We start from the raw sequence: 15812 nt of genomic DNA on the forward strand, positions 1-15812 counted from the left end.
AAGAAATTTCTCCATCTACATATGTGGAAGGCAATCTCACACCTAGACTGCCAAGTCTACTCTCCCCTTTCCTCTTTTGTGGCCACCATCTAGATTCTGCATTTGGTGTTATCTGTCATTTGGCAGGGAGGAATGTTCAGTAGATGACTGAATTATCAAAAGGTGCTTGACCTGACTTCCAATCGACTATTTTTAGCCAGAATCTGTTCTTAATCTTGAGGTTAAATGAAAGATTCCTGGCCCTCTAAAGCACTCCAAAGATACTAAAGTATTGCGCCAAAGGGAAATTCATACAGAATAGAACTAGCTGCCATAATCTAAAGACTGTTCAAGCTGTCCAAAGTTTTCCCATAAGCCGTGCATCAACATGATATTGTTTCCACATCTTTAGCCTGCCACTTCATAAACACACAATTTAATCCAGTCCTTAACTCACTTTGATATGGCTAGATTTCAGGCAAAATTCCCAATTTAGCCAGTGGTGGGCTGAAGCTTATTGTTACATGTCACATGATTTCTTTTACAATTGCTAAGTTACTGACCAGCACCCACTCAAAAGTAAAGGAAACAATGTTCTTCATCTTAGATTTGAGTGATATAACAAAACAAGATGTCAGACATGTAAAATTTGAATCCTCATTATTTCACACTGAGAGCTGGGCTGAATGACCTGGACTCCCATTGATAACTGTGCATTATTATGTAACTCACAGTTGTCATCAGAGATGTCTGCCACTGGAACTAGTCCTTGTTCAACAGTCAAGCAGTGCTCAATTAAGAGCTATTTCTCCACTCACTAAAATGCACTGGTATTTATTTTTCACAAAAGCTGGTATAAATGTATATACATCAGCATCTAGTACAAACTGCACATGACAGTTTTCACCACAAATGTACCTAGACAAGTTTACAGCATACAAAAAACATATAAATAAACATCATTAGCAAGGCCTCAAAATATTTTATGTTTGTTTCCTAAATTATGCCATCTGTGTCTGTTTGCTAAACTGTGTCTGAGGTGTCATCACATTCATAAATCTTTGATAGTGTTGTTATAGTGGGAAAATGCTTGGAGGTTTAAACATCTTTATTAATTCCGACTAAACCTTCTGCACACTGGCCACTGTGAACATCTGTAGGCTAGCATGTAGCTGCTTTAACTGTAAATGTGCAAATTTGAGGACCACATCCTCAGGTAATAGAATTAACCATAATTTATTTATGTCACTTTCACCAGGTGGAGATTCAACACTGAAAACATACTGGAAACAATGGTTTACCTTTAAATGATGTTATGGATCAGCAACACTATGACAGAAGCATCCTCATAGAAACTCACAAATCTTACCTCCGAGATGCGAAGTTACCTGTCACAGTTTTTGCGGGAATAGAACAACTCATCCCTACTTAATACCTTAGTTAACAGCTGGCAAACAGTGTCCCCCAAACATATAGAATCCAAAGATAATCTAAATCTGAGTCACCAAGGGAAAGGCACTTAGAAAGCTTTATTTCATTTTCTTCCTTCAATACCTATAGTATATTGATCCATTTGAATTTTTATACAGAATTGTGCTAGTAACACCAGAACTAAAAATTCTCTGAGGAGGTTAGGGAGGCAGATGAGCAAAGGAGACAATATAGCAAGCACATGAGGTCATTTTCCTACTTTAAATGTTTTCTTTGATATGCTATTTGATAATCATTAACAAATTATGTGAAAAAATCCATAAAATACTTGCTGGTGAAATGTTATCTGCTGACAACTATAAATGGCAAAAAAATCCTAAGGAGCTTAGCCAGATGAATGGAAGCCCCAGGGAATATTGCATTTTTTTTCTTTTGCCACTCTACATGTTTAGATCTGTGCACCCAGATACATCATTCAGCAAATCACAGAGCACTATACTTCCTCGTGCAAAAGTTTTTGCCAAAATCCACAAAGTTTTCAATTTTTTTTTTTTCCATAGGACAACAGGTTTTTTCCTTACTCTAAGACAGTTTTAGCCTACAATGACCAGATTGTTACTGACACATGTATGTCAGTTTATTTGTTACTCCTGAAATTGCTTTGTATTTAAAATATTCATTAGTCATTGCCACAGTGAATTGAAAGCCAGGTTGATTTCAGCAATGGCTGAAAAATAAACTCTCTCTCCCCTTGCCAGTATGATAGCTGAACTAAAATAGAAATAAATCATGCTCAATAAAGCATTAATTTTTTAGATCAATCTAAAAAATGCATTCAGGGTTTTCCTACCTCCATGTGAAATGACCTTTTTGTAAGGTTCAATGACTTTCATATCAATTCTTTGTTCTTGTTCTCCAATAACCACTGTTCTCCATAACCTGTTGTCTTCTCGCTCCTCTTCAGCGGTGTACTCTGGAATTGATTCAGACTCCTCCTGGGAAGCATCTTTAGTAGCAGTCCGCTCTTCTGAAAAATAAAGTTGTGTATATTACATCTTCCTGTAAAAGCTCTAAATATTTTGTCTGTTACATACATTTGAAATGGATGACTGAAATCAACTGGAATTTTACAGCCCTATCCTTGATCTGCACTGGTATAAATAAGAGCAGAATTTGATCATCTAACAGTCAGTAAATGAGAAGTTTCCATTTTTTTAAAACTTTTCATCATTATGAACATAAAAAGAACAGCAGCAATTATCACTATGCAGAATACTGCCAAGGGATTTTTGCATCCAGTTAGTAAAAGTGATCAGCTGCTCACTAGAGGTACTGCACTGTAGGTCTTAAAAAAATCTTTGTGTTGCAGGCATGAGAACTATACTATAAAGCAAAATAGGGAACTAAAAGTGAACACAGTGATGCTTTTGTCTAGAAAGGAATTAGCACAGAGCCACAGCTTCTCCACTTTTTCCCAGTTTGTCGCCAACCTCTTCACATCTGGCACCAGCAAATGTGAAGAACGCCCATGTTCCTCTGCTTTGCTTATGAGATAACGCTGACTCCTCACATAAGCACAGTATTCACCTCCCCCAGGGCCTTTCAGTTGAGGTTAAATACCAGTTCCCTCCCAGATGTGAAGTACAGAGGCCTGGTCATACCAGCACCCATGAGAGAACAGGTACATGCAGTCCACAGACACAATGATCACAATAAATAAACTGCATGGCTGACGAGAGACTATGAAGTCTCATAGCACAGCCTCTCTCCTGTATAATCTTAGTTTCAGAAAAGCTGTGAAGTAATTAGCAAAATCTACATTTCAATTGCACATTGACAAGATGGCTCTTAACAACAAATTTAACTGCATTCCAGTTTTTCAAACTTAATGGCTGGTTACAAAGAAAGTGACATGAAAAGTGATTCTGTCCACAGCTGGAATTATTTCATGTCCTTCTTCAGTTATTGTTAAAACATCCTCTTTTCCCTCTGGGGGAAAAAAAAAAAAAAAAATCCCTCTTTTGTACTATTCTTGCTGAAGCACCTTTGCCTTGTGGGTGTGTGCACATTATTAATTTATCTTCACAGTAAAGATTCTATACTTTTTGTGCATTACACATATTTGAAGTAAACAGAATCAACTGTTCTGTCTAAAGTATTATTGTGGCTCTGCAGCCACAAGTAAGAGCAGAATTTGATCATGTAAGTCAATAAGCGAGGTAACAGTGAAGACATAGTGAGATACATAATGACATACATGTGTGTACATAAAAAGCTCATCAGATATCTTATTTGAAAATACCAAAGAGATCTATGGGAGTTAAGAATAAACTAAAAGAAGTGATTTTAAATTACAAGAACACCACCACAATGTTTCATAGAAGTCCTCAAACCTTTCTATGTACTCATTTATCTTCAGATACCTCACTGATTAATGCTGCTTCTTGAACTACTCACACAAATGGAAGTATATGATCCTTAAAACACACCAGTTTATCATAAGAATTAAATCAATTATCTTCATGAAAAAGATAAGGAATAAGATAAGCAATAAGATAGTATACTGTGTATATACCACACATAGCTACACACAGAACCTACAGGCATATACATGTATTGACTACTTGTTATATTGAAAGTCAAGTGAGTGGTAGAGGAGATCCAAGGTTGGGAAGAAGAACAGACTGCAAAAGGTGATTTTTTTTCAAGTATACTATTTCCAATTGGTTTAATGGTTGCTGCTCAGTAGATTATATATTGTGGAACCGAAGTATGTATTCATGCCTTCTCAGGGTACAATGCCCACAATGTTTAATAATATACTTAGCATTCAGTTTTGAAATATCACATATTCCATGACATTGGGAACAAGCTTACAAAATGCATAATCCCACTCCCTCCAAACCTAGATATCTTAATGCAATTTTGTATGATGTTTATTTTGTAAAGGTACCATGGGAAACAATATGAAAATTACATGCATGCAGTCAAGTTACACAAACTTTGACAGGCTGCCACAAGGTGGTCCATTCCTTTAAGGATATAAGGTCCCCATGGGATGCTATTATGCAGCTCAGGTGCTTTCAGAATAGACAGATGGGCTTATCAGAACAGCCTTGGAAAACTGCCTAGTCAGCTGGTTCCTCAGAGGGTAAAAAGAGCCTGGCTGAGGGAGAGAACTGTAGCTGGCAGAACAGCTTTAGTGAAAAGAGGTTGGGCTAGGTAACTGGCAGACTAACACTGAAATTGTACTTGGGGTTTGACAATTTTTTTTTTCTTTTATTGGTGAAACTGCAAATGATGAAAAACGATGAAAAGAGAGCTTGATAAAACTTACAATGCTGGAACCAGCCAAATGAATTATTTTTGCATAGAAATAGTACTAGATTGCCCCTTTCTGATGAAGTGGCTATGCGTTACTGCCTGGAGTGTTGATTTCACAGAGAAAGATGTACCAGTGTGAAATTTAAAAAGGAAATAAACATCTGCAGACATTTTCTTACTTTCCAAACAATGCTGATCTGGAGGAGGCCTTCACCTATATGCACATATGGTTTTCAGAAATGCAATTTTTATGTTATCTAATGTAATAATCATAAAAAGCTCATTTCAGAAACAAGAGCAGGTTCTGAAAGAGAATGTTTAAATGTGAGCTATTAGTGACAAAAAAAAACCCTGGGAAACTGATGATCAACCAATCCCTAAACAAGTCAGGTGCCAGTTTAAGACAAGTACTTTAGTATTTCCGCTCTCATCTATTTTCTTGCACATTGCAGTTGTGATGATTCTTCTTCCTCATTCTTTTAAACCCATGGGTTTCAGTATTTCTTGTATTACAGAGCCATCGGTTTTCCAGCGATGAAATGGGACCCCTGAATCATGACAAAGTCTTGCTCTTCTCAGTTGTCTTTTACAGTTCAAATGGACCTTCAGCAGTCTGAGCATGACAAGCTAAAAATCACTCTTCTCTACAGTCTCAACAGCTACATCTTCTCAGTATTTACTTCCCTGGGTTTGGCACAAGAGTCTAGAAACACTGATCTGTGGGAGGTGATGAGTGCTGGTAACAGCAGAGCACATACTGGTTAACAGTAGAGTAACAGAAGTACAAAGATAACAAAGGCTATTTACCATGCAAATAAACCATTCTGCACTAGTTCTTATAACTATACTCTTAGCTGTCAGATTCATGTAATGTACAGCCTACTTATTTTATTGCTGGCTTATTTTGATAAAATGTTATTTTTTCCCCTTTTCTACTCTCTGTTCCTGGCTCATCTAAGTGGAGGGCATTTTGCCGATTAAGTATGTCTAAAATCAAACTACACAACTGTAAAAATGTCACCAAAACCACAGGCACCTTGAGTTCTTCTTCACTTAGGAGTTCAGGGAAGCTGGTCCACCTTTAGCAACTAAACAAATCATCACATTCAGAAAGCAGCAAAAAAAGCTGGAGACAAATGCTTGCCATAAATACAACTGCCACCAAAATCACTGGAGTTGAATTTATTTACTTGAGGGCTTAAAGGCAAAATCTGTTCCATTGCAGACAGAGATTTTTGCTCTCTCACAGTGGTCACAACAGTCTAAAACTGCAAGTACACACTATTCTGGTGAGTCTGTGTGTGTGTTAGTTTTAACCTTTGTTGCAAAATATTCTAACCATCAGGCAACTCATCACTATGCTCTGCATCTACCCATAAGGAAATCGGCCTTCCAATGAGAAGTGACATTAGAGATGCTCATGCATGATTGAGTACACAGTAATGCCTCTTTGGCAGTATCATTTAAACTGATGCAACTGTTCTTGTATGCTCAAAAGACCATACAAATTTTAAATTATACTGACCTCACTAGCAACAGAGAATTTAAATACAAGGGAAAATTCAGTTTAAATTGATCTATTTTTAAAGTTTCTTTCTGTTGTAGATTGTAAAATGGTCACACTCATTTTCCCCTCAAATAGCTTATGATCTTTATGTATTTACATTAGTCAACACAGTTCTAACATGGTTCTTAAGGTACTAGCAAGGAATGCATGTTAACACCCTATTTCATACATCATGAGAGTAAGTAAACTGAGTAAGACAGTGTAAAACACTTTTACACCACATGAGAGAAAATCATTAATATGCGAAGGAAGAGTGAAGTATGCATTGCACACTTCGGGCTGTATCTATATTGTACAACTAGCCCTGCTGAGAAAGCAAATTTAAAATGGTGGAATGAGGAATTCTGTTGTTCCATCACCTGAATTAACTTTATCATGCCATGCACACACCTTCCACACCTCAGATTTCCAACCTTACATGGGAATAAAAAAAGACCTTTCTCATTAACAAAAGACCTCTCTCACCATGCTGTGTCTACTTCATTCATACACTTCAAGCTCTTTGGTGCAGCTTATGTCAGCCAACACATTTTGCACAAGGTTATATCCCTAAGTACTACTGATATAACTGTAACCTAGAGCTGGCCAGAGCTGCATGAAGGTGCACTTAGCTACAGTGTTCTCTGCAACAGAGAGCAACTGCTTTCTCCTTCTTGAACAACTCTTTTCAGACAAGTCCTATGGTACTGGACAAAGACAGGACCTTGAATTTGATTCTCTCTAGGTAGCTCTTCTTATTGTATTTGATCAGCTGTACTATGTCTTTCTGCACTCTGCATAAATAGAAATGTATTACTTTACACAGGGGAACAAAGGTTAAAAAAATAGCAGACAGTAAAAATCTCTGGACACCTAGCATTAACTCTCAAATGCTTTAACCATATTCATAACCTGACAGACATGAGAGTGATCATGTAAGCTGTAAAGAAAGAAACAGAGATGAACTCTACATTTACAATCTAGAACATCACCTTCTCCAGTATATTCAAAAGAGTCTGCTTCATCAGGAGTATCAAGGTCATCTACATTGATGTCAATTTCATCCGGTGTATCCAAATTATCATCAGAAAGTATAGAGCCTTCACTCTGGTCCAAAGAGAGATTGATATTTGGAGCAGTGAGCTTTATCCTTCTGGGATGGGAACCGTTAAGATCAAGAGAATTGGGAGGTTCTGAAAAAAGAGGAAGAAAAAAAGAACTCTATCGCTTCTGCACACGATTAATTTCCCAGATACTCAAGAATCACCTTCAAACACACTGGGACAGATCAATTTTAGTAACACCAAGCCATTTAAGACCACCTAACATAAAACACAAATATCAACATTAATGTTTAAAGAAATAAAACAAGCATCTAGAGGAATGGCAGATGTAGCTGGGAGCTCTTGCTGCTATTATTCAAAATCCAGATTAACTTTTTTGCAATCATCAGGCCAAAATCAAGCCTTGGACATGATCTGATCCACAATGTTTAAGAATTTAAAGAATATACAAATCATTTGAGTTATGAACCAAGACATTGCTGAATCGTGGAAAAATTCATATACGTGAAAATCCCCTGTAAATATTTGTTTTCTTATGCACTTGGTGCTATTCAAATGGTACTGATTTGCAAGTAGCTATGTCTTTAATTTTCACTATACAACACCTTATTCAATACAGTAACAGAAATAAAAATACCTCTGAGTCTCTTAACCAGTCTTCAATAAAAGTAGTCTTCAACAAGATGAAAGCTAGGTATGGCTTTGCCCCTTGCCAACATTGTGTGGCATATTTCAAGCTGTTCTGTCTGAAGTATTCTAATGCCAGCTTAATTCACTTAGACAGTAGTCAAATATAAAATAAATAATAGACACTACTAAACAAGCGATGACAACAATGCACAACAGAAAATAGCACACTACAATTATCATTCCTCAAGTGGAGAAGAAAATTGACTAAATAAAGTGAACTTAACACTTTTTAACACTGAACTGATACTTTACCAGCACAGAAACACCCTTCTCACTGCATAATTAAATGCCAAAGGAATAAGATATAATTAAGAAAATTAGTAAGAGCTTCTCTCACCAGGTCTCATCTCTGTAGAACTGGGGCTTAGTATGCCCTCAGCAAAGGGGATGTCCATTCCCACATCCTCTTGTACCAACCTGAGAGGTAAAATACAAACAAAAACTTAAAGAGATGCACAGGTTCACCTTGTTATCAACACAGCTCATGTGATCTCATACAGAACTGAAATTTTCCTCAACATAGCCAGTTCAGAAGTCTGATCACAAATTAATGTGACAAACAAACACAGCTGTTGTAATTCTAATGTGCAGTTCTTACCCCTTATTTATGCACGTCTGTAGAGCCTTTGGAGACTGTATGTCACACATAGCCACTTTTACTTTGATCAAGACATAGCACTGAATAATAACAGGCTGGCAAACAGCAATGTTTCTCATTTTATACAAATGAACTTGGTCTTCTGTCATCTGGCAAACCAGACACATCATTGCAGAGAGCTTCAGCCACTCTGCAAACTGCATGCCACAGTTAAGTGTTCCATAACAGTATTTTCACTGCTGTACATAGAGTTACTGTATAGCAAAAATGAGATCATGAATGGGTTTTCTTTTGATATCATTTGTACTTTACAGCAATTCTGACCCAAATCAGTCATTTTGTAATACTGAAACAGTTGATGTCCTGCATTGAAAGAGTACAGAAAGCACAAAAGTGATAACCAAAATGACATCACAGATTTTCAAAGACCAAAATATGGCAAAATATCCTACTGTGACTCCCTTTTAAGGAAGACACCAAGAAGTTACATTTAACTTACCCACATAAGACAAGTAAAAGGCATTAAGTGGTGAAAACAATAACAAAGGTGTTTAAATGTTTAAAGCAAATTGACTTGAACTGATTTCATGTCTATTTTCTATTCAAGTACTTTACAAAATACTTGCTGGGAGGATGGTTCAATTGCAGATAGGAAACAACATTTCACATTTGCAGGACACTCTTGACAGCTTCCAAACTATTTGCACTAAAAATGTATGACTCCAAAAAAGCTTCCTTTATTTTGTCAAAATAATTATACCATTTTTTTCTATATTCCTGTTCCAAAGTTTATTTCTAAAAAATAATTTATTTTTTTCACAAAAGCTGAAGAACAGACAGTTTTTACGCTTTGATTAACAGAGCTGTGATGAGATCAAAGAAGGTACTTTTCCCTGCCACAGCATCAGGTAGCTCTGTTCTGAATCATTCAGCTGAGTGGTTCTGAATAGGCTTGGTTGGTCACTCCTGCAGTTTCTCCCTACCCTTGCTTTCCCCATGAGGACTACCCTCATTACTGTGTGCAGGCAAGGTTCTTTTGGCCAATCATCACATCAGAGTATGAGCATAGTTTCTGTGATTTCTTGTTAATTTCATATACATTATATATAAATGTGTACATGTAGGCCTGCCTATAAGTGAACCAAAGGCTTCACTGTGCTTAGAGTTGGGAAAGATCTTTACCTCAAGCCCCATACCATCAAATTCCCCAATACAGACAGGCAAATGAGTGAACTCCCACTTTTCCCGTGAGGCCATAGAGAATACAGGCAATACGAAGCTAGGGTCAAACATATTTGTGCTGCTCAACTCATGACCAGATCTTGCCTCTCAACAGAAGCAGACACATATTAATCTTGCTAATTTTACTAGATTTATTCCCACATACCATAGAGTACATCTTTCACAAATACAGAGATTAACTGCTTAATGATTTCTACAAAATACGCCAATTCTGGAATATGTTTAATTACTGTCAAATAAGGCTTGAAATATTCTTTCTCCTTGGATACATACCAGAACAGTAAAGATTTTAATCAAAGTATCCTGCTCATGAATAAAATGAATGGCACAAATTGCCTGTAATGTACCATTTCTTTCTTTTCTGCTCTGTAGCATCATCTGTTCAGAAGCTGTACAGAAAACTGATACACAGAATACCATCACAATTTACTTAGAAAATGTAAATAAGTCATTCGAGTCTTTGGCTTTTTTTGGTGTCTGTTCAATTCAGAGTAAAATATGTGTAATGAAGTCTAATTTATTCATCTGAGCAGAGACAAATCTGAATTCTATCAAAGCACTGTAAGTAACAGCCAGATAAGGTAAGAAACCATAGTAGTGGAAACAGCGTTGGGAGAGGATGAATACTTCTAATCCACTTTAAATTCAGATTAAAATTTTATTTGGGGCTTTATTAACCTTTCCAAATATAAAACTATGAAAATTTCTCAGATTAAAGCAGCTCAGGACTACTCAGATGATGACTTATGGGTACTCAAGGGTGTATAGTTTGGCTGGACAGAACAGGATTTTGACACTAACATATAAACCACTCATTTATAAAATCTCTTACAGCCTTGTGACACCAAAAGACAATGCCTTACTGAACAAGCTTCAGAAATCACTGCAGGAAATTATTTGAAAGGAAATGCTCTTTATTCAAGTTATGTGAAGAATAAGCTACAGGAGGGCAATGAATTTTCAGGATTTCTGTATTAAAACCAGACAGTATTCTCTGCAGTAAGCCTGTAAAAATGTTTGAGCAGAATGAAGATCATCTTCTCTGTATGATAAGAGCATGACTGAGTTTTATACAGTCTATCCCTACAGAAGCAGTGACAAATACAATCTGAAAAAAGCAATTTCCCACAAGTAATTAATTCAGAATATTGAGAGTTGCCTAAAATTTTTGCAATGCTTGGGACAGAATTATCCTAAGTCATGACATTTCTAGGATTGCCTCAAGACTGCTTTTCTCCCTGTGGCATCGTTATCTTTTTAAAAAAAATGCTTATGTACTTGGAGCTGGCATTGCTGCTATCTCTAGAATTTCTTACACTTTAATGACATAAATTTCAAATGCCTTTCTGCTTTCAGTGGAACCACTAGAGCTGAGTTAAACCAGAATTTTATATTACAGTTGTGGTTACAGGAATAGTACATTTCTAGGCGACTGAAAGATAAATGAGTTTCATATCCTTTTGTTTGAATTTCTACTGAAATACAGCTACTGCTACAGGCAGTATACTCAAAAAATACCCCTTGCTTAGGGATTGCAAGTAAACAGCATCAGAATTTTTCTGAGACTCTCTATTTGATGGCACAGTGTTTTTACTGTCACTAATCCATATTGTTCCTATTGGGATATTTGATTTGGGAAGCAAGAGTCTACAGTGCTGAAAGATATGGGACAAGGCAGGCAGTCAAAAATCAGCTCAAGCCCAGTAACCAAAAGCATTGCTGACATAAGGTTATCCATTGTATTTTCAATCACATAAAAGATGGTATCACCTTTCAGAAATTTTTTAGCTGAGATTAGAGTTCCTTTTTTTGTTGTTGTTGTTTCTTTTTCAAAATTGTGTCAGGTTCTCATTTACTGTCAAATAAACAGTCAACAGGCTTTTCAGAGAAGAGAGAGTCTGACTCTGGAGTTAGTCATATTTTTCCAGATCCCTTGTGCTTTACCCAAGCAGATTAAAGATTTCTTGCCAGACATACATACTCTGTGTTTGGTGCAAGTTCGTATTTTTTAAAAGCCATACTTAAAATTTGTTCAGTCATAAATTAATAGGCAATACAGGCATCTTTCAAATATGGTGGGTTTAGAAAGCTGGACACTGTACCTCAACATATGGCCCCAGACTCCCCATTGGTGAGAGAATGAGCAAAATATGGATGACGTTTGTTTTCTGCAGACATAGCTCCCCATTTTCTGATGGTTTTTGAGAGCATGCTATGCTGAGCAGCTCAACCCCTTGCAGAGTAATTTCTGCCTGTGCACAAGGTCTCAACAGATCTCAGCAGGAACCCTAGTAATAGAAGATGGATTCCAGAAACTTAACTTAAGCAACTAGCTCCTCTTCCTTTCCCACAGACTACACAGACTTCCAAAATTCTGGCTTACAAAATTCCTTACCTTCCATACAGGTGCAACTGATGCCTTGGATGATGTGGCCAAAAGCATTAGAAAAAGAAAATACCTTTATTTTCCTTTTAATGAATGCTCCTTATTGAAGAAGTAAATTAAGTTACCTTAGAAAGCTCCATTCTAATCAGGTATTATTTACTGGATTCATTAAAAAAAAGGATCTTTCACTTGGAACAGAGGTCAAAGTCAAATAAGCTTTTTGTGTCATAAATGACTTCTTTTATGTGGTACACAGACCAGTCATTTAAGAATCAGCTGCACTGGGAATCAAGTTACTGCATATTTGCTTTGATAATTCAGGTCTGCATGCTTGTTCAGAAGTAGCTAAAATCTCCTGTCTCTCAAAGGTGGATCAGAGACAGATACCAAATTCTTATGAGAGGAGGAGAGAGGGGCTGGAAGCTGAAATCCTTTCCTTGCTCTTTCTTGGTTCAGACATTCTTACAGCTCAATAAATTAATTATCTTAAAATAATTCTTAGTGCCCTCTCAAATCAGTATTTTTCAGAATAAAAGTTATCCTTCCTGACTTTTCTAGGTTTAGCAGCATTCTGCTATTTTGGAAAGAGCAGCTCTGAATATTCACAGCAGTATGTCATAATCCCTGTGAGGCTCTCTGCCTCACCCTTGTGTCATATGTGATATATCACCAGTTTCCCAAGCTGCTCTGCAGCTACTACATATCACCAAGTTAATTTCTTTGGTCTAAAAGAAATAATCTCTCCAATGGGTTGCTCTGAATGAACACCTACAACCTTCAAAAGACAGCAACATTAATCCAACAGTGACCTTCACCTTTCTGAAGTGAATCCCTCCATCCCAACCCACCATAACTTGCTCACCAGACAGACCTGAAATTGAAATTTTCCAAGGTTTTGTACTCACCAATGCAAAAGTTTAATCGTAAATGGAGCCCACAACTGCCACTTTTCCTAGATAAGTAAATCATGTTTCTTCCATGCTGTTCCCTCTATACACAGAATACTTTTATACGTAATTTTTCCCAAGATGTTGAAGGTTTTTATAAAGTTTCAAAGCATGATTAGTAAAAGGAATGACATGGATGAAATCACCTCAGCTCATACTAATGCATGGTGTTTGTTTGGAAACTAAATGGGAGGAGGAGAGATGAAGTACAATGAAAAAGTTATTCAGAGACTAGACATCTGGCTTTTTTCATATTCTCAAATTCCACACATTATGCAGGTACAACCTACCCTGGTCTTGGATGAAATAAAACTCCTCTTATAGCCCACTGTCTCACTGGTTTGCAGTGAAGAATTGAGCTGTTTTCAGGAGGAATGCATGAACTGTGAAATTTTAGGTACAAAAACAATGTAAGAGAAGTTAAATTCCCCCTTGAGTCACTTTTGCGGAACACGGACAGCATAAAGTACTTTTCCTTTGAACCCCTCCCATCCCCACTCTGTAACACCACACAACGCAAGCACAGACACCGGGAAAGGAGAAACGAGAACTTGAGGGACTGGACATGACCGTACAGTATCTTCCTCCGAAGGTATGAAAAAGCCCTTGGCATTTATCCAGTAACACCTGTCCACTGACTTTCAGCATGGCTCCATCCTGAAAGTGCCCTTACGATTAAGCAGGGTTAAGTGTTTTGCCAGGCCAAGGCCAGAGTACAGAGTACCTTGTATAAGCCCATCTGTGGCTGTTCTGCTGCCAGAGGCAACCTACTGATTGCTCTCACAGCATTTTGAGTGCTCCACCTGGAGTATGTCTAACCTCCTTCAAACAAAATGAAAATGTTGTTCTTCCGTATTCAAAAGCAATACAAAGCCTCAGAAGTGGCACCTAAAGCAAATCTTTAAGCACTCCACAAATCGGAATTTACATCAAGGAAGAGCTGACACAAACTATTTTCTTCATTGCTATATTCCTCTTCAGTTTACAATTCTGTGTGACAGAAATTTATATAAATTTAAAGCCAAAATACCTCACCAGATAGCTGACTTAGAAGGGGTGTTTTGCTATCATCCATCTCTGTAGCTACTCCAACATTCAACTCGCCTCAAATAAACAAATAGCAAAACCTATTCTGTTATCACAGGTAAATACTTGACACAGTATTCCATTTTTAGAACAGAAACTGTTTTGCTGATTGGCATTTATATCCAAATTCGTTCATATGTTATATATGTGTGCTCCAAGCTTGTGGCTTGTAATTGCTGTTCCATTTCTGTTCAGAAAAAGCTAGAGATTAGAAGTTCACAGACCCTTGCTATGGTAGGTATGTTTTAAAATAACAGCAAGTATCTACTTTCTGAAATCATTACTCTTTCTCGGAGTGCTCAGAAAAGACAGAATATAGTCATTCTGTCCTTTGTTTTAAATAGAGGATAGTTGTTCTGGTTATAGGCACAACTCCATAAACTATGATATAACTGAGATGTGTTATTTCAGAGACCTTTAATGCTAATGGACTAATAACAAATCCTAATTTAATGTGCATGTGTTTGCATTTTGATGCTTAGCATCCATATAAGATGAGTAGAAATGTTCTACAAACAAAGTCAAGGGAACTGTTTGACATGCTTCAATACCGTGTCTATAGACAAAAGGAGATGCTAGAGCAAATAAAGTGTTAGTTAAAGTTGAAAAATAAAACCTGACAAAATATGGGCTTTAGTCTGAAGAAAGTTTGATGAAAATACACAGAAAGAAACAGAGAAAGAAGCCAGAAACATTAGTCCTCAAAAACCCAACTGTGCACTAAGAGAAGAAACCCATTAGCAAATGCACCCACTAAAAACAAACCCTAAAATCACTTCCTAAAACTAGTCCTTTGCTACAAAACTTCCAGACAATAAACAGATGCCTATTCAGAGATAAAGAGGACTGCAATGTGAATTTTTTAGGATCAGCAGAATTAATGATCCCTAAACTATAGTGGAGTATGCAACAAATCAAAGTGACATACACTGTGCATGATTTAGTCAGTATCAGTCAGAGACTATGCTTCAGCTACATCCACATACCAAGAATATGAGCACGTTGGAAAGAATCCATTCCAGGATATCTGAGACTAGAAAAAAATCATTACTTTTACTTACAGTATAAAATAATCATACTGTATATAGGTGACTTGTAAAAATGGATTAATTTTATAACCTCCCGAGAGCTGCATTTAGCAACCATATGTTAGTATATTAAATTAACTTTGTTTCTATTGCTATTTATTTGGTAGCTCTTAATCACAAATTAGTTCACAAAAAATCTATAGACTAAGCACTGGAATTTACGCATAGCATAAGACCTTTATTCCCATCTCCGGATGCAAACCAAAAAAACAAAAAAACATCTGTGGTGCTTTGTTTGAGCCAAAAGCTTTATTAATCAAACATCTGTGTAAATGTTAACTAACCATTGTCATACTGCTGCACAGTAGATAAACACATGCTGATATTCCCATTTTACAGAAGAACGTCACTTACTTTCTCGACAGCCACAGAATAAACCATTGCTAAAAATCAGTAAAAGTCATAACTTCCTAGTTTTTCACACACTACTC

At 36.8% G+C, this 15812-nt stretch overlaps 1 protein-coding gene across 1 annotated transcript in view; it reads right to left on the bottom strand.

Moving 5' to 3' along the window:
• Positions 1–15812, bottom strand: part of PRUNE2 (prune homolog 2 with BCH domain) — a 141984-nt gene that overhangs the window by 17599 nt on the left and 108573 nt on the right. Inside the window, exons 10-12 of the mRNA XM_075727093.1 lie at positions 8372–8451; positions 7273–7473; positions 2261–2437 (exon numbers count right to left, since the gene is read on the bottom strand). Coding sequence (XP_075583208.1) covers positions 2261–2437; positions 7273–7473; positions 8372–8451 — 458 coding nt within the window. The remainder of the gene's footprint in view (positions 1–2260; positions 2438–7272; positions 7474–8371; positions 8452–15812) is intronic.

This window comes from Pelecanus crispus, chromosome Z, assembly GCF_030463565.1.
Source record: "Pelecanus crispus isolate bPelCri1 chromosome Z, bPelCri1.pri, whole genome shotgun sequence".
Lineage (NCBI taxonomy): Eukaryota > Metazoa > Chordata > Aves > Pelecaniformes > Pelecanidae > Pelecanus > Pelecanus crispus.